This window comes from Emys orbicularis, chromosome 1 (assembly GCF_028017835.1).
Source record: "Emys orbicularis isolate rEmyOrb1 chromosome 1, rEmyOrb1.hap1, whole genome shotgun sequence".
Taxonomy (NCBI): domain Eukaryota; kingdom Metazoa; phylum Chordata; order Testudines; family Emydidae; genus Emys; species Emys orbicularis.
Genome location: NC_088683.1, coordinates 337,512,645 through 337,532,289, shown reverse-complemented (window position 1 = coordinate 337,532,289; position 19,645 = coordinate 337,512,645). Strand labels below are relative to the sequence as shown.

The window sequence follows — 19,645 nt, the reverse complement described above, 5'->3', positions numbered from 1 at the left end:
TGCTCCACCCCAGGCCCCGTCCCCACTCCACCCCTTCCCCCAATTAATTCCCAACCAAGAGTCAGAGCTCAAGCAGTCACTGCACTCTGTGAGCATCTCAGCCCATTTAATTGGTGGACCACAGAGGGGGAATCCAGGTGCAGTTACCCTGAAACTGTGACAGGAATATCAGGAGCAAATGCTCTGGGGGTCTGATCCTATGAAAACCAATGGGAATTGCGAGTGCTCAGAATCTCACAGGATTGGGCCCTAAATGCTCAACTATATGAATAATGGAGCACTGGTGTAAATGAAGTAAGAAAACTTTACGATCATCCTTATCAGTGAACCACAACCTCTCTGGAGTTGGAGTGTCCTTTGATGCCATAATGCAGTGTTTCCCAAACTTGAGATGCCACTTGTGTAGGGAAAGCCCCTGGCGGGTCCGGCTGATCGCGGCTCCCACTCAGGGCCGCCCAGAGGATTCAGGGGACCTGGGGCAAAGCAATTTCGGGGGCCCCTTCCATAAAAAAAAGTTGCAATACTATAGAATACTATATTCTTGTGGAGGCCCCTGTGGGGCCCGGGGTCTGGGGCAAATTGCCCCACTTCCCCTCCCCCACCCCCCCGGGCAGCCCTGCTCCCACTTGCCGCAGTTCGCTGTTCCAGGCCAATGGGAGCTGCTGGAAGCGGTGGCCAGTACGTCCCTCAGCCCGCGCCGCTTCCAGCAGCTCCCATTGGCCTGGAGCAGCGAACCGTGGCCAGTGGGAGCTGCGATCGGCCGACCCTGTGGACTGGGCAGGTACACAAACCGGCCCAGCCTGCCAGGGGCTTTCCCTACACAAGCAGAGTCCCAAGTTTGGGAAACACTGCCATAATGAGAAGGGTTCTTAATGTGTATGAGGGGATATTTAATCCCTTTATTACAGAGAACACATATACAATCATCCAATGAGTGCCTTCTTTTTAGGGATTCAATATCGCAGTCGCCCTGGGATTAGGGTTATGGACGAGACTAATCAAATGACATTTTCTTTATGTAATTTCTGTCAGAAATTCTAACATTGCCACCCCTGGAGCTGTGCAGAACTTTAATTGCAAAGCCTGAAGCCATGCAAATTTTAGAGACAAGGACTGAGCACTCACAACTCCTGTTTTCCCAGCAGGAAGAATCGATGTTCATGACCTGCAATATCAGATCTGTTGTCTGGTTTAATGTTTGGATAGGGCAACAAAACTGACAACGGACTGGATTCCAGGATAAGTCAGTTTGGGATAACAAATATTTTGTCAAAACTGGAAGTGAAACCATTTATTGTATTCAAAAGTTCAAAAACTGAGCATTATGGATTTGTCATGTGATTTCACAACAAACAGCCACCTGAAGCTTGTTAAATTATAAGGGCCAGATTTTCAAAAGCACTCGGCATTGGCCTCACACTGTTTCCATTGACATCAATTCCCATGCTCTTCAGTGGGAACAAGTAGGGCTAAGGCAGTGTTGAAAGTCCAACCCTAAGTCTTCTGGACCATTTGTTGACTGAGCTTACTCTCACATGATCAGAAGTGATAATCACAGCACTTGTGTCAGGGCTTTCACTGAGACAGGGATTGCTAACTAAGTTCTGTGATTCCATAGTTTCCAATGCACCCCAATAAAAACAAAAACCTCAACTCAATTAAAATATTTTCTAAATTCACACAAGGCCATACTGGGTCAGACCAATAGTCCATCTAACACAGCATCCTGTCTTCTGACTGTGGCCAATGCCAGATGCTTCAGAAAGAATGAACAAAACAGGGCAATCCATTGAGTGATCCATCTTCTGTCATCCGTTCCTGCTCCTGGCAGTTAGAAGTTTAGGGACACCCAGAGCATGGGCTTGTGTCCCTGACCATCTTGGCTAATATCCATTGATGCACCTATCCTCCACGAACTTACTTAATTCTTTTTTTAACACAATTATACTTTTGGCCTTCACATCATCTCCTGACAATGAGTTCTACAGTTGACTGTGCATTGTGTAAAGAAGTACTTCCTTATGTTTGTTTTAAACCTGATGCCTATTAATTTCATTTGGTGACCCCTGGTTCTTGTGTTATGTGAAGGGGGTAAATAACTCTCCTTATTAACTTCCTCCACATCATTCGTGATTTTATAGACCTCGATCAGATCCCTCCTTAGTCATCTCTTTTCGAAGATGAACAGTCCCAGTCTTTTTAATCTCTTCTCATATGGAAGCTATTCCATACCCAAATCGTTCTGTTTTTCCAGTTCTAATATATCTTTTTTGAGAAGGGGCAACAAAAACTGCATGCAGTACTCAAAGTGTGGGCGTAACTTGGATTTATATAGTGACATGATGATATTTTCTGCTTTATTCCCTTTCTCAGTGGTTCCTAACATTTGGTTAGCTTTTTTGACTTCCACTGCACATTGAGCAGATGTTTTCAGACAACTATCCTCAATGATTCCAAGATCTCTTTCTTGAGTGGTAACTGCTAATTTAGACCCCATCATTTTGTATGTATAGTTGGGATTATGTTTTCCAGTGTGCATTACTCTGCATATATCAACACTGAATTTCATCTTCCATTTTCTTGCCCAGTCACCCAGTTTTGTGAGATCCCTTTATAACTCTTCACAGTCAAATTTGGACTTAATTATCTTGAGTGATTTTGTATTGTCTGCAAACTTTACCACCTCACTGTTTAACCCTTTTCCCAGATCACTTGTGCATATGTTGAATAGCACTGGTCCTTGTACAAATCCTTAGGAGACCCCTTATTTACCTCCCTCCCCTGTGGAAACTGACCATTTATTCTTACCCTTTATTTCCTGATTTAACCAGTTAATGAACCATGAGAGGACCTCATCTCTTATCCAATGACTGCTTAGTTTGCTTAAGAGCCTTTGGTGAGGACCTTGTCAAAGGTTTTCTGCAAGTCTAAATACATTATACCCACTGGATCACCCTTGTCTATGTGCTTGTTGACACCCTCAAAAAATCTAATAGATTGGTGAGGCATGATTTTCCTTTACAAAAGCCGTGTTGACTCTTCCCCAACAAATTATGTTCATCTATGTGTCTGATCATTCTCTTCTTTATTATCTTTCAACCAATTTGCCTGACACTGAAGTTAGGCTTCCTGGCCTGTCAATGCCAGGATCACCTCCAGGGCCTTTTTAAAAAAAATTGGCATCACATTAGCTATCCGCCAGTCATCTGGGACAGTGGCTGTTTTAAGCAATAGGTTACATACCATCATTAGTAGTTCTACAATTTCATATCTGAGTTCCTTCAGAACTCTTGGGAGAATACCATCTGGGCCTGTTGACTTATTACTGTTTAATTTATCAATTTGTTCCAAAGCCTCCTCTAATGACACCTCAATCTGGAACAGTTCCTCAGATTTGTCACCTAAAAAGAATAGCACAGGTGTAGCAATCTCTCTCACAGTGAAGAATTCATTTTGCTTCTCTGAAATGGCCTTGTCTTCACTGAGTGCTCCTTTAGTATTTCAGTCATCCAGTGGTCTCACTGATATTTTGGCAGGCTTCCTGTTTCTGATGTACTTAATTTTGTTGCTGTTGCTGTTTGTTATTGTTTATATTATGGTAGCCTCCACACTGTGTGTGCGTGCGAGCATGTGTGTGTATGTGATACACTTTGAAATCCTTGGGGAAGATGCCAAATATTAGGTTACTACTACTTAGGAGGCCTAAGGCCTGTATACACAGAACAGTCCTAACAAAGTTTAGTACTTTAATTTGGGTATTCCAATTATATCTAAAAGTAAGGTGATGGGGTGACCTTTAAAAAGAAATTAGGATTTGTCTGCAGTATATCTGGATATGCATAGCACAGGCAACCCCTCACACTGAAAAAAAACCACAGTGCATTCATCAAAAAGAGGAAGCCCTCCATTTTCAAGGGGGCCTAATCAGCTAGTTATAATTCTGAAATACCAGCAAGATATCAGAGAGCTGTTGCGCCAAATTAATCTGAGTTTAAAATCCCTGACAGGGATGAATAGAAAAATCAGGGAAGCAAGGACTAGAGCCAAGTGGCAGAGAAAGATATCACTAATACCTCTTCTAGTAAACTGTTATCTTCACAGATGGGTGATAATGCACCAGCCTGCAGCCTATGCAGAGAACTGGTCCACCAGGCAAATACCCAGATGTCATGTGACCCAATCTGGTTCTGGTGAGGCAGATCAGGGATCCAGACACTGGAGGATGACAAGGGAGACACAGGAGGATAACTGTGTTGCTCCCCTGAGCTCAGTGTGTCCAGTGCCCAGTTCTGATGTGAGAGGTGACACACACACAAATCCTGCATCAGTGAATTCCCAAGATATCATGGCTAAAGGAGACATAAGTGTGAGCTCTTTTCCTTCTTTTTAAATAATGACTCAACTGGCCTAAACAGTAATGTGTTCTGCTGTCAGCAGAGAATTGGTTCCTCCATCTGGGTGGTCTGGCAAGACTCCCATTGACTTTAGTGTTGCTAGGATTTCACCCTGGAAGATCACGGGTACCGCTGATTGTAGGAGACACAAGATCCTTACTGAAACATATCAGGACAGTGTGTATAAACTTCCACTGCCATTGCCTAATCTCTGCCTGTTCTGTGAAAAGATTACCGTACTTTAGTTTCCAGGACAGGCAGTAGATTCTTTCGTGGAGCAGTGGACTTTGTCTGGGGTTCACTCCTTGGTGTTCCCATATGGATGCCTTGTTTTGACTCTGTGACATGTTCCCCCGCCCCTCCTGTTCCTGTTTAATTTTTTGTCCCCCATGATCTCTTGAGTTCTGACTTCTGTGACCCTTCCCTCACCTGAGGTGGTGGGCCTCCAAGTTATTAAATAGACTGGCAACTTTATTCCATCCACCATCCCACCCTCCCATCCATTGAACCATGCAGGTCCTTACTGGCACCCATCACTAGTACCTGAGCACTTTCCAACAATCTCACTCCTTCTTCCTTCCCTGCTGGCAGAAGGCAGGCTTAGATTTGTTTTGCTTTTAATTACTGCTGTATATAGGAGAGTAGGACTGTTGGCGTGACTAAGCATACTATTGCAGGAATGTTTGAGCAAAGAGACAGATGTTGGGTTGTGTGTTTGGTTCTGAGTGATACAAGGTTATTACTACACTATTTGTCATTCTTATTTCATCTGACAGTTTAGTTCATAACCACCAAAACCATATTAAAAAGAAAGCACTCCATATGTAGCAGAAACCCCACCCAGCAGGTCCATCCCACAGAAACGGATTTTTTGTCTAATTTAGTGAAATTTTCTTTAGGAAAGTAAGTAACTAACAGTTCCTGTAAGAACCAGGCAAGCAGGGAGCTATATACATTTCCCAAACAGCTTTGACAATGCACCTAAATCCTGATCTGCAGCACCCAAGCTATTCCATTAGTAAGGTTCAAGAATCTCATCCCACTCTTCATGACTTGTGCAATGAAACAGGAGCTTATTTTTGGATGTGTTCAAATATCTTTCCCTCAGTTCCCCACCAAACTGTATTCACCATCCTTTCTACTAAAAGGAATGATATGCTGAAGTCATTTTGAAATGGATACAGAAAATAAACTGGGATTCAATAAGCCACCACCACATTGCTTCTCATATTTTCTTGCACAATTTCTGAAAATTATTCTTCATTTAAGTACTTAAATTGTCAGTGCTTAACAAATAATGAAATAATTATACTACTATGAGATCAAAATGCTAATCCATGCTAGAGAAAACTGAATAAAATGTAATTCTCACTAATATTTTTGTCCACATTTAATTATCATAACTTCCATTTGAATACATCCTACTATCCCAAAGCCCTTTAAGCTACTGTAGAGTAGACTGCACACACATGTGCACCACACATGCCCATCAGTGAACTGAAGCCATTGCTGAGGTAGCTGTCCAATGTTACACAGCACTTTGGGGCAGGTAATTAACGATGTTCTAGCCCAGTAAAATTACAGCAATAATTTAGGTAGGCAGAATGTAATTACTCAAACTTTTTCCCAGCCATGTCCCCTATGCTGAGGAACAAAGGCTATGAGGAAGGTTACAAAGCCATCATATTGACTCACCTTCACCTGGGGATTTCCATTGCACTACAGGAATTCTTCAGATTGCAACTTATAACAGCTTTCCACACAAAGCAGTTTGGGGAGGGTATGTGGCAAAAAATTGGTCCTTGTTATTAATACTGATAGTGCAAACATGAACTAGACTGTGTGTGCACAGTATTTCTCACCATTCCACCTCCTCCATCCAAGCTTAGCAAATCACATATACTTACATACCAAGCTTGACGTCTTAAAAACATAATTATTTTTGTTTAGCGAATGGACTCGTTTTGTATTTCAGTAACCAGATGAAAATCTATCTGTAAATGTACATTGTTCATAAGATTCTACAGTGCATTTAAGTAAATTCTACAAATAAACTGCTATAAGTCACACCAGATGGATTATTAATTTTATCATAACTCAGGCTACTTGATGAATGACCTCCTATTTATCTGCATAAATTCAATTTGACAATACATATTTACCAATAATACACCAGTGCTTAACATGTAATAACCACGTTCCTCACCAAGTAGAACATACAGGGCTTGACTCGTTCTTGATGGTGCACTGGTATGCAATTTACAGCCCCCTGTACCAGCAGGAGCAGCTGCACCTAAGGGCTATGCTTACACAGCACTCTCACTGCATTCAACAGTTTCAAAAAGCATTTAGGAGGACTCCATAGAATATTTCCCTGTGGAGGTCACTCAAGGGATTTGTTGGAACAGAGCATTTAGAGGAATCCTGGCCACACTCCTCACCCTGGCTATAATAATTCACTTTTGAATAAGTGAATTATAATAATTTCACAATAATTCACTGTATGACCCTACTGAGGTGTGGTGATACTCACTTGCAACAGGCCTCTGATTTTCTGAGGCAAAGTGGATAGTGTTGGCCTGAAATCCTTCCTCCACTGCCCCTAAAGAACCACTGAAGCGTGAGCCTCCATTTCAGCTTCGAGCCACAGAAAACTTTTTAGTTTATCTCTCTTCTCATTTTTTGATGGTACAGTAAACACAAGTTGACCAAAGACATTTACAGCTCTTGGTGTAAAAGGATAATCTGCCAACCCTCTTGAAAATATGTGACCGTTTTGCTAATGCTTTTCAGAGATATTTGTAAGAGGGCATAGCATCTCAAAGCCTCTAAGCAGCAAGACTGGCACTCTCAGACACAGCTGCCATATTGCACCATACTCCCCAAAGTGATTAGGTCTAACGAAGAGTCTGAAAGATCATTTTACAGCGTATTTCAAGCAGAGTAGTTGAGAATGGAAATAAAACTGATGCCAGGGGAGTAGCTGAAACTATTATATTGCATTCAGTGAAATTACACATTTTGCTCAACATATATAGGGGTTAGAAATATGATTGACTTTAATGTTGCCTAGAAATTACTTGATTTGAAAACTGCTGAAACTGAGAAACAAGCTGTGCCTTCAGACAGTGATAAAATTCAAAACTCTTCTCTTTTTAATGTGGTATTCTGTTTGCTTTACAGCTCAGCTTTTAATGCACACTTGTTTCTCCACAGATTTACAAGGAAGTGTGTTTTTTGCAATGCAAATTGTTTTTAAAAACTTGAATAAGCAAGATGAACAGATTGGACAGACATCTTCATTTGGCTGGGTCTACAATGAATGTTATTCAGCCTCAAAATTTACATATATGTACTGTCATTATCACATCAGATAGCACATTTGCATCCTGACTGGGATTAGACCCCAAACCTAATTCTCAGTCCTGTTTTCCATCTGCAAGACCAGGCTGCCTGCCAATGAAATACTGTCTGCAGCCTGATCTATAGATTATGTATTTATTATATTGATTACTTTAGAATTCCAAGTTTGAGAGCTGACTGGTTCTTGTCCCAAGATCAGGCCCAGTATTATTAAAATTACTAGATAGTTGTGAACCCCAATGTGCAGGGTTGCAACACTCACACTAAAGGAACTCTCCTATATTTACAATAATGTATTAATACATTTAGCAAAGTCACAAACAGACCAACTCAGTAAGGGAGATAGAGATAATGCAAAATGTACCTTTGAAATCCATATACCCACACCATCCCTTGCAGAACAACCTGAAATGTTAGCCATTATCTTCCTCATCACCATCACCTTCCTCATCATCACCAATGGCCATTATTCTGGCACCTCCCAAGAGCTACATCGCTGTCTGCTACTGCCCACAGGCTAGAATACAACTTTAATATGTTATATTGTCGCCACTAAGTCTAATGCATATTCAGTAGGGGTTTCTCCCTTCTTCCTTATTTGTATTTCTTCACTCTACTAATGTTGGGGTGTCCTTCTCCTGTAGGTTAGTATATCAATGATCTCAACTTATTATCATACATCAATTCTTTGCCATGGCACTGTTGTGGTCAGTCATCAGAGGATATTAGCTTATGTTCCTGTGGCTGACTGGTGTCATTATAGAAAAGCTTCAAAATTCACCCTTCCACACTCTATTCAGCTCCCCAAAACTTGGGGGTTTCCCTCAGTACGTTTATCTGTGCCAAAGTTCATAGGCCTCAAGCTTTATGCTAACTGCTGAAACTAATGTCTTACAGGATACAGGCCTATAGGTTCCTGGCATTACTGATGAATATAATAAAGGCAGAATACAATGAAGGCAAGGCAGTGAATATAATGAAGGCAAGCTTTCCCTATGGCAGGGGTTCCCAAACTTGGTTCGCGGCTTGTTCAGGGTAAGCCCCTGGCAGGCCGCAAGACGCTTTGTTTACCTGAGCATCCACAGGTACGTCCGTTCGCAGTGGCCGCAGTTCGCTGTTCCTGGCCAATGGGAGCTGCGGGAAGTGGCGTGGGCCATTGGCTGGGAACGGCGAACCGCAGCCACTGGGAGCTGTGAGCAGCCGTACCTGCAGACGCTCAGGTAAACAAAACATCTTGCGACCCACCAGGGGCTTACCCTGAACAAGCCTCATACCAAGTTTGGGAACTCCTACCCTATGGGCACCAGAGGAACAATTAGCCAAACATTTGTACTTCAGCAGACTTTTTAAATACACGTAGGTCACTATATATCTTTTGATTCTTTAAAGAGACAGAATGACTCCAGAGGAAGACTATCTATTCATCTATCATTCAAAAAATATAACCATGTAAGAGAACACCAAATTCAAAAGGCCTTCTTTTCTACATATTTTTGGAGATAGTCTGAAGTGTGTTTTTTCCACCAAAAGGTTTGGAGATTGTTCTAAACTTAAAGAGAAGTGGATATTTCAGGCTGAAACCAGAGCTCAAATATGGGGTATTGTGCCACGCAGACTACTCCTGCTACTAGTTTTTTAAAAAAGGATTCTGAAAATTGCAGCATGCTATTCCTTTTTGATTCCAGTACTAATGCTATCTGAGACACGGCAGACAGCTGCTAGTGGAATTGAAGGTATTCTAAGGAGGAACAAAGGGATAATCCTCTACAGTCTTCCACTGTTTTACTGTGTCTCAGTTCCAGTGTGGTTACAGTGCTGCTACAAGGGAACAGTGTGGTTAAGTGCACAACTATTTCCCCTTACTCCTGAAGAGCAATGTTCTCCCGAGTAACTTGCTGGTTAGGAACTTTGCTACTTCTCTCTTGCAATTATTATCTAGTGATGCTAGAATCTCAGGGTGGGAATTTCAAAAGCACTTAGATCAGAGGGAGTTGGGTGCCTAACTCCTTTAGGCACTTATAGAAATACCTCACTACATTTCTGTCTCTGGGAGCAGTAAACTTTACACAATAGCCCTTTAGCTGTCAAACTTTTCACCTTTCCCCCCCTCAGCAGTAGCAGGGACCACAATATTTGGATATAATCTCACCTCACTTTCTCACTCTGTTTATCCTTTTACAAGGGCTCTCACTTTCTATAGGCAGTGACTGATCATCTCTACAGTTCCAAGTATTGATCTGTTTTCATTCACTTTTTTCATTCTGTAGTGTTATTTCCCCTCTGTTGAAATTCCTTCCTTCTCTGCCCTATGCATAAGCCAAGATTCCATAAAAATATTTGATCTGACTCACAAGAAAGGTAGTAGCTGCCTCTGATATGGTAAAGCCATTCTCAAGACAGATGCTGTATGTAGGATTCTCAATATTATAATAAAATACATTGTGGCAGATACAAAGCATCACCTATATTCCCTTTGCTAGCTAATAGTACTGAAGCTCAAGTTTAGCCTCAAATCCACCAGTAGGTCTGGCATGTGATGCTTTTTCTAGCCATAGCACTAGCTGTGATGCTGAACTAGTGTGTGCCAGTTTAATATTTTCAGTTATTTTACAATTCATATGTACTTTCCTAATAAAGCACAATAGGCCTAATTCAGCCCAAATTTAAGTAGGCATAATCCCCTGAAGGCAATGCAGCTGCATCCATTTATGCTGACACTGAATTTGGCCCAATATGTCAGAACTCAAAAAAAATATATCAGATTTACAGGACTTTATAAAAATATGTCATTACCAAAGTGCCACCACTAAAGTCTTTGACATTCATTATGCCCCAAAAAGAAACTTGTTTTGTACTTTAAAAAATATTATCTGTGAATAAAGGTTGTCAAGCAATCTGATTCAAAGCAAATCTGATCGATATAAGGAGTTTGTTCCAAGAAAATACAAACTCCTTTGTAATGTATAAACCAAGTTTGGATCAGTAGCTGCACCATTTATCTAGCCCTGTTATGGAATAAGTGAAGGTAAATGATCAGAGTGAATAAATACTTTTAAACAGGAATGTCTCTTTCTGTTAAGCAAAGAATCAGACACTGTTAAAGACGCTATATACTAAGGCCCCCGATCCTGCAAACCTGTACATGTATACTTAACTTTACAACCACGTGTAGACCCATTGATTCAAAGTGTTTTGATGTGGTGTTTGCAGGATTGGGGCCTTAAATTGTAAACACAATGAACAGTTTTCTTTAAACAGTTATTTTAGAAGTCTGTAAACAGTCCAAACATTAGAGGACCTTGAAATTTACAATGCATATTCTCAAAGCAATACAAACCCTGTAAAGAGGCTTGACATGCATAGAATGATCACTAGAGGAAAACTTTTCCTTAAGGTTAGCACACTTTCTTCACACGTTCAAAGTGCTAATCATGTTACACAGGTGATGCCATTAATTGTGTTATTCTACAGTTCTAGTGAGAAGCCAGTTTTCTCAGTTCTTACTCAGGCACAGCTTCTATGGACTTCAGTGATAGCTTTTCTTCAGTAAAGAATGAGAAATCATGGAAGTGTAGGACTGGAAGGGGCTCGAGAGATCATCTAGTCCAGTCCCCTGCACTCAAGGCAGGACTATGTAACAACTAGACCATCTCTGACAGGTGTTTGTCTAACCTGTTCTTAAAAACCTTCAGTGATAGAGGTTCCACAACATCCCTAAGCAATTTGTTCCAGTGCTTAATGACTAAGGATTTACTCAGGACTAAGGTAGAACTGCCACATCCCAGCTGAGTGCCCTAAACACTGGGTTATATAGTCAATTGATCAGTCTCCCCCTCCCAATTTTTAGTTTTTTATACAAAGTGCAACAGCTCCAACAGGAGAGATTGTGTTCTGATGGGGAATGAACACAAATTTCAAAACCTTGAAATTCTTGCTTTCCAGCCAGCCCCTCTTACAGGAGTTTGTTTATTGAATTTAGTAAAAGTTACAGATGCTCCATATCACTGAGAAACAGGCCCTCAGTGTACAATTTTACCTCTGAAATAAGTGAATTATTACCAGTAATGTATTGATCAAGATTAATGATGACATTATTAGAGTAAGTACCAGTTTTACTTCAATCACACTGTCATCATTGTAATCTGAAATACCCATAAAAAGAGTACCATGTCTTCATTTAAGACATTAAGTGTCCACTTTCGTTCCACAGCTCAACCATTTCTCCTTGTGCAATGCAATTGAGATGAAGGCAACTTAGATTTATACCTTTAATTCAGGTGTTAAGGAGAGCCTGAAATGAAATAAATTATTGCCTTTCTTCTTTTAATCAGCATCTTTAAACAGCCATGCTGACAACTTCACAAGCTTGTATGTTAGCAATCCAAAAGTGAATCTTATGAATAAATATAGTTAGATACCCTGACTCTATTCCACAACAATCACAGCCCTTATCCTATCTGACCCTGAAGGACAGACAATTCAGAAAACTTATTTTCCTAGGGCCCAATCCCGTGAGGTGTTTAAAGACTGCCACTCTCACAGAAGTCAATGGGGAATACCACTTGGGAGGCACTTAATTTGTAGGACTGAATCTCTAAATTGTTGTTATCATAAAATTCTGCAGCTACCTCTTCAGCTGCTAACTTAGTATTTTCTGGTTTATATTTTATATACATCACTACTGGAAGATGAAAAAAACACATGTCACACTGTCTCTTGAGATAAGCACACAGTGTCAGGTAATTTATGTACACAGTATAATTAAAGGTATAACTGGAATTCATCTGATAATAAATTTGAGAAAAATAGTAAACTGAGAAATATTTTGTTTTACAAACTTACCAACAGGAATTACTGTTGCATAGTTTTACACACACACACACACACACACACACACACACACACACACACACACACACACAGTGTAACATATAGCACTCTCTGTATTCTATATATTTAACAAGAATATACCTTTGTCATCTGGCTCTACTTACCTAGTGAAATACAAATATAAAGAAACTGCCAATAATGAACAGATGAACACAGCGGTCTTGATCCTGCCAAGACTTACTCAGAGGATTTACATTATGCACTGTGAGTAGTCCCACTGACTCCAGAAAGGCTACTCACTGTGTAAGGCTAAGCATGTGCTTACGTTTTTGGAGGACTGGAGCCTTAACTAGTAATCTAGCTAATTTAAAGCATACAAGTAACTGTCCCCCACTAGCCCCAGTGACAGCCCGACTTTCTTGTCAATTTCACAGCTCTAGCATGGAGCCATGAAATTGACAAGAAGGACAGCCAACAGCCGATGTAAATAACGCAGCGCCTACACAAACTATGTTGCCCTAACTACACCAACATAAGCCCTACGCCTCTCGTGGAGGTGGAGTTATTATGTCAGTGTAGTAGGGCATTTATGTGGGCAGGAGTAAGACTGTAGTGTGTACACCTACATAATTAGATCAACGTAAGCTGCCTTCTGTCGACCTAACTCTGTAGCGTAGACCAAGCCTAGGTTACAGTTTGTTTGGAAATGCAACTTACTCTAGGGTGACCAGATGAGATGAAGAAAATATCGGGACACTGGGGGGGAGAGGCAAAAAAAAAAAAAAAAAGCTGAGTGCTACCGGCCGAGCAAAAAAAACCGAGTGCTGCTGGCGGAGCAAAATATCAGGACAAATTGCGTCCCAACCAGAGATTGGTCGGGACGCGGGACAAACAGCTAAAAATCGGGACGGTCCCAATTTTATCGGGACGTCTGGTCACCCTAACTTACTCTGACCATCTCTCTGCACTATATGACAAGTGCTCAATTTTATCTCAGATTTATGTATTTATTTACTTACTTGCTTAGAGCCTCTGGTGGGGGAGGGGAGTAACAAAAGAAGTGGCAGGAATCTTCCCACAGGTCAAATACAAAAGTGGGTAACATATACTCTGTAACACAGCACCTTTAACTTACCCTTCTTCAAATACTGTGCTATATTGCTCCGGATTACAACCCTAGATCAAAAAGTCTGTAAATCCTTTTTGTATGTGCATGTGATAGTAAGGTTTTTCCCCCAATTACTGTTTGCCAAAAATGTCCTTAATAATTGGCTATGCCAAGAAACACAGTATGAGAGAGATTAGTAGCTTTAGGTTAAAACACTTTACTTTAACACAATAGTTAATGATAGTTTCTTAAAACTATCTAATTCACTATCACAAACTATTATACTTTCTCCTAGACCTTCACATTAGCTTAGACACAAATTGAGACTTCCATCATATCATTTACCAGAATAGCACCATAAAAGTTGGCTATTATGTGATTCACTGAGGGCAGAAAAAATATTTTAAATATTCAGCTCTAGATATACTTTATATCAGTATAAATATCTAATCCCATTGCTCTCTGACAGTTTTTCTGACTATTATTCCCTTTCTACACCAGGCTAGTTGATAAATCTTATCTAGGCAATGTACCATATGTCAGAGGAAGTTGATAACCAGAGGAATCAGTTAAGTAGTAGGATACATGACGGAGTAGGTCTGTATGAAACAAAGTTTGTCTTGTAATCAACTGAAATTATAGATTCTTGTCATGTCACATAATATAATCATTTTCCCACTCTCTGTGTTGCCTCTTCCCTCAGAAACACTAACAAGTGATAACTATACCAGTCACATTGATAATACATAACTAGAGATGTTGTAGTCAATGGATGTATTGCCCTGATTATTTAAAAAAAATATTTCTGGAATCTTAGTACTGTAAAAAGTAGAAAAATTAAAGTATAATCTGCTTACACCTTGCTAATTTAAAAATGATAATAATTCAGTGGCACTCTGAAAATCAAATTGTCAAGCCTGTATGATTTGGATTGTACATACCAATTGAGAAGATTGTGGCTTAATGAATTAGAATGTAATGTGCACCCAATAAGGACCACTGACCATAGAAGTTACTGTGACTATAGAAAACCCATCACAGGGTGTTAATTTTAAACAGACCAACCAGTGCAGTCCATAACATGCTCCATATTTAGTTAAATCTATTCTATTCAGTTAGGACTTTATTTCAGTGCCATTATAGCAGGGCATATATTACCTTCCATGTCTTTGGTTCTGTCTATTCCAATTAACTCATATTCAATTACTTTTTTCTCTTTTTTTAAAAAAACAATTACAATATACAATTCTACTGCAGGAAAGGTGACCAAATTGTTCAAGTCCCAATCTAATCTCCATTTCACCGGTCAAATGATGTTTTGTTGCAATAAATGTTAGTAGCAATTAAAACAAAACAAAAAAACCCACAAACCACAGCTGCCAGATGTCTTTTCTAGATATATGACATGAGACAAACAAAACTAAAAACCATCTCCATTAGCAAACGGTAATATGAAAATGAATGGCACATTTGTGCATTTGCTTTTAGAGGACAAACTGAAACAAATCCTGGTTGAAAGGCCACAGTTCCTAAGCCTTGAAAAAGTGTGTGTAACTTTCATTTAAAAACTCAAATAAAGATTGCGAGGATTTCCTGGTAAGGTGCTAGCTGCAGAGTCAGACTTTCTTATAGCCCCCCCTCTCCCAAGCATTTGTGAGCAGCCAACCATTCCCCACCTAAACAATCAGACGTTGCCTGTTGACAGCAGGGCGCATCCTAGTGAACCACGCTGCTGCTTGCGGGAGGGAAAGGACAGAACCCGCTCAGGTAGCGCTGGAGAGCGGGACCCGGATCTTTTACAAGCCTGTTTGTTTTTGTAAACAGGCCGCTTATTTCCTCTTATCCAACATCCCTTCCCGCCGTCCCCTCATTAGCTCAGTGCCTGCTCTTCGCGATGCAAACACAGAGATCAACTAGCAACTCCCGAGTATTTGTTTTGTGACCGGTCCCAGCGAGAGGGGGACCCCAGACAGGCCATGCGCTTGCGGGGCTGTAGGCTGTCCCTCAGCCCCAACCCACCCCAGCGCGCCCCGCGCCCAGACCCCGCGCATCCCAGGCGGGCTTCGCAGCGCTACCGCGCCCGTGCGGGGCGCACCTGAGGCCGGAGAGGGACTCCCGCTCCCCGCCGCCTGAGTGCCAGTCTGCAGAGGCTCGTTCAGTCTCCCCGCCCGCCCCCCACGCGCACCTGCCCCTCGCTGCGGTGGGGCAGGGGCTACCTGTGCCCTCTCTGGGGCACTGCTGGAAACTCCTGCTGCCGCCCACCCCGGCTCCCAGCCCACCCTGGGGCCAGCAGGGGATGCTGCAGCCCGCCCCGCAGCCCCATTCCTGCCGCCCTGGGGAGGCTTCCCCCTCCTGCTACCGCTCTGCCCTACGGCCACCCCCGAGCCGCGTTCCCGCGCAGGACTCACTCACACGGGGTAGTAGGCGTAGGGCGGCAGGGGGTTCTCCTCGCACAACCCCGAGGCCATGAGCAGATAGTCCTGGCTCTCCGTCCTCCGGCCCGGCCTGGCCGGGGAGCTGCCCGGCCGCGGCGCGTAGGGCTGGCCGCGGCTCATGCTGTTCCCGGAGGTCTCGGAGCTTCGCGCCGGAGCTTGGAGGGGCAGAGGAGCCGCAGAGACCCGGGCGCCCCCACAGGCAGCGCCGGCTCTCCCAGCCTGACACTCCCCGTCAGCGATGCGTCCCGCGCCCGGGAGCCACTGACCGCTCAGCTGCTCCGCTGCCTTGGGGCGGCCAGGCTGGGGCACCGGGCTCCTTCAGGGCCGCTCCCGGACCGCCATGGGGCCCGCAGAAGAAACACTCGGGCTGCCCGGCGTCTGCAGTCAGCGGCAGGAGGGCAGCAGCGCCCCGGGCTCCCTCCACGCCCACAGCCAGGCACGGGTCCAGCAGCCACAACCGCGGCCGCCAGCAGCTCCCAGCCACACTGGCTGAGAGGAGCGAGCGAGCGGAGTTACTATGTCAATCGGCAACATCCTCCTCCCCAGTCGTCACCGCCCGGCGTTTGGAGCGATCAGACGTGAGTAAAAGTTTGCGCAGCCCCATCCTGAGCTGTGTCCTCCCTAGAGCTGCAAGAGCTGCTCCCAACGGGCAAGTGCCCCGAGTCACTGGAGCTGGGAAGTCTGGAAATGCACATCAGCCTCCCACTATAAACTACCTGCTCCCTGGGTCTACAGTCCCCGGCTGGGAGTGGAGCCCTCCCTTCTCCTTTGATATTGTTCCCTGGGTGATTTGCCTATAAAACTAATATTCTGCTATGGGCAGTGCGCAGGAATTTAAATTTGACTACTTATTATGCCATATCAACGCATGCCCATACATCATATGCAGCACAGAAATAAACAGCAGTATTTGCCCATTTCAACGAAAATCTATGTGCCATGGAGCCATCTGAACAAAGGAATCCACAAGTACTTGGCTGCGGGGTGGGGGGGGGGGGGCTGTGACAGAGCTCCTCCTGCCCTGGGGCTCGGTTGGGGAGAGCCAGCTCCCCTCTAGGCCCAGGGGACCTTTTGTTCTCTCTCCCTCTCAGAGTCCCAGGGCCAGAGGAGCTCACTCTCTCTCCCCACCCTGGCCATGGGCTGGAGGAGATCTGTGACCCCGTCACAGCCAAGTACTTGAGGATACATTTATTCAGATTTAATGTGTATAATATGTGTATGTTTAACATGTTACTCCAAAAGCAATCAATTTAAATTCCTGGGCCCTGGGCGGGAGGCGCTCACTCTCCCTGCCCTGGCCCAGAGGAGCTCTGTAACCCCGCCGCAGCCCCAGGGGCGAAGGAGCTCACTCTCCACCCTGGGGCCCTGGCGCCGGATAAGTTCTGTCACCTCACTCACCTCCCTGATTATTGGGGAGGACCAGTACCCTGGCTTGCCCCCCCCCCCTTGTACATGCCCCTGTGCTGTACTAACTACACTGCCTTCGGGCAGTAGCGTTGGAGTTCCTGTGAGGCTCTCTACCTCTTTGAGAATTTCATAAATAAGTCACCAAGGTCAGTTGTTTAATGCCAGTCTGTAAACTGGCAAACAACCCCCCACGGTCACAGACATGAATGTGAAGAACTGGATAAAGGAGCAAGGATAATTAATCTGCCTTTTAAAAATAACATTGAAAAATTCACTTAGTTAATTGTTTAAAAAAAATAAAGACTCCATTCACACTCCCTTGTAATATATATATATATATATATATATATAGGCTGTCAAGTGATTAAAAAATTAATCGTGCGATTAATCATGCTGTTAAACAACAATAGAATGTTTATTTTTATTACAAATATTTGCACTGTAAAAAAACAAAAATGTATTAGGTGAATTGAAAAATACTAATTACTGTAGTGCAATCTCTTTATCGTGAAAGTTGAATTTATAAATGTAGAATTATGTACAAAAAACCTGCATTCAAAAATAAAACAATGTAAAAGTTTAGAGCCTACAAGTCCACTCAGTCCTACTTCTTGTTCAGCCAATCGCTCAGACAAAAAGTTTGTTTACCTTTACGGGAGATTGTTTACAATGTCATCTGAAAATGAGACCAGGCCTTTGCCTGGCACTGTTGTAGCCGGCATCGCAAGATACTTACGTGTCAGATGCACTAAAGATTCATATGTCCCTTGATGCTTCAGCCACCATTCCAGAGGACATGCGTCCATGCTGATGACAGGTTCTGTTCGATAACAATCCAAAGCAGCGTGGATTGACCTTTGGTTTGACCCAGTATGGCCATTCTTATGTTCTTATGCTCATTTTCATCATCTGAGTTAGATGCCACCAGCAAAAGGTTGATTTTCTTTTTTCGTGGTTTGGGTTCTGTAGTTTCCGCATCAGAGTGCTGCTCTTCTAAGACTTCTGAAAGCATGCTCCACACCACACCCCCCTCAGATTTTGGAAGGCACTTCAGATTCTTAAATCTTGGGTTGAGTGCTGTAGCTATCTTTAGAAATTTCACATTGGTATCTTCTTTGCATTTTGTCAGATTTGCAGTGAAAGTGTTCTTAAAATGAACAACATGTGCTGGGTCATCATCCGAGACTGCTATAACATGAAATATATGGCAGAATGCAAGTAAAGCAGAGCAGGAGACATACAATTCTCCCCCAAGGAGTTCAGTCATAAATTTAATTAATGCATTATTTTTTTAACGAGCGTCATCAACATGGAAACGTCCTCTGGAATGATGTCTGAAGCATGAAGAGGCATATGAATCTTTAGTGTATCTGGCACGTAAATATCTTGCAATGCCAGCTACAAAGGTGCCATGTGAATGCCTGTTGTCACTTTCAGGTGACGTAATTAAGACGTGGGCAGTATTATCTCCCATAAATGTGAATAAACTTGTATCTCTTAGTGGTTGGCTGAACAAGAAGTAGGACTGAATGGACTTGTAGGCTCTAAAGTTTTATATTGTTTTGTTTGAGTGCAGTTATGTAACGAAAAAAATCTATATTTGTAAGTCGCACTTTCACGATAAAGAAATTGCACTACAGTACTTGTATAAGGTGAATTGAAAAATACTGTTTCTTTTGTTTGTCATTTTTACACTGCAAATATTTATAATAAAAATATTATAAAGTGAGTACAGTACACTTTGTATTCTATAATTGAAATCAATATATTTGAAAATGTAGACAAACATCCAAAATATTTAATAAATTTCAGTTGGTATTCTATTGTTTAACAATGCGATTAATCGCGATTAATTTTTTTAATGCATATATAGGTCAGCAGCTCAGCATGTGTAACTACAGTAAACAGTAAACAGACCCATGGGGCCTGCATTATGCAAATAAAACGGGGGGAAAACTCAGTATAGAAATAGATTTTAGTTTCAAACATTTACATCAAGTTAAGATTATCTAAAAAATATGCTAAAATTCTTCTCATATTAGCATTATGCACATGCTTAAATGTTTGCAGGTCATTGTCTAGCATCCATTCCTGATCCCTTTGAAATC

General features: G+C 42.4%; 1 protein-coding gene across 1 annotated transcript in view; it reads right to left on the bottom strand.

Annotated features, from left to right (window-relative positions):
• The window catches only part of TRPC6 (transient receptor potential cation channel subfamily C member 6), a 169,881-nt gene extending 153,631 nt beyond the window's left edge, over positions 1-16,250 (bottom strand). Inside the window, exon 1 of the mRNA XM_065412375.1 lies at positions 16,108-16,250. Coding sequence (XP_065268447.1) covers positions 16,108-16,250 — 143 coding nt within the window. The remainder of the gene's footprint in view (positions 1-16,107) is intronic.
• Positions 16,251-19,645: the final 3,395 nt, after the last annotated feature.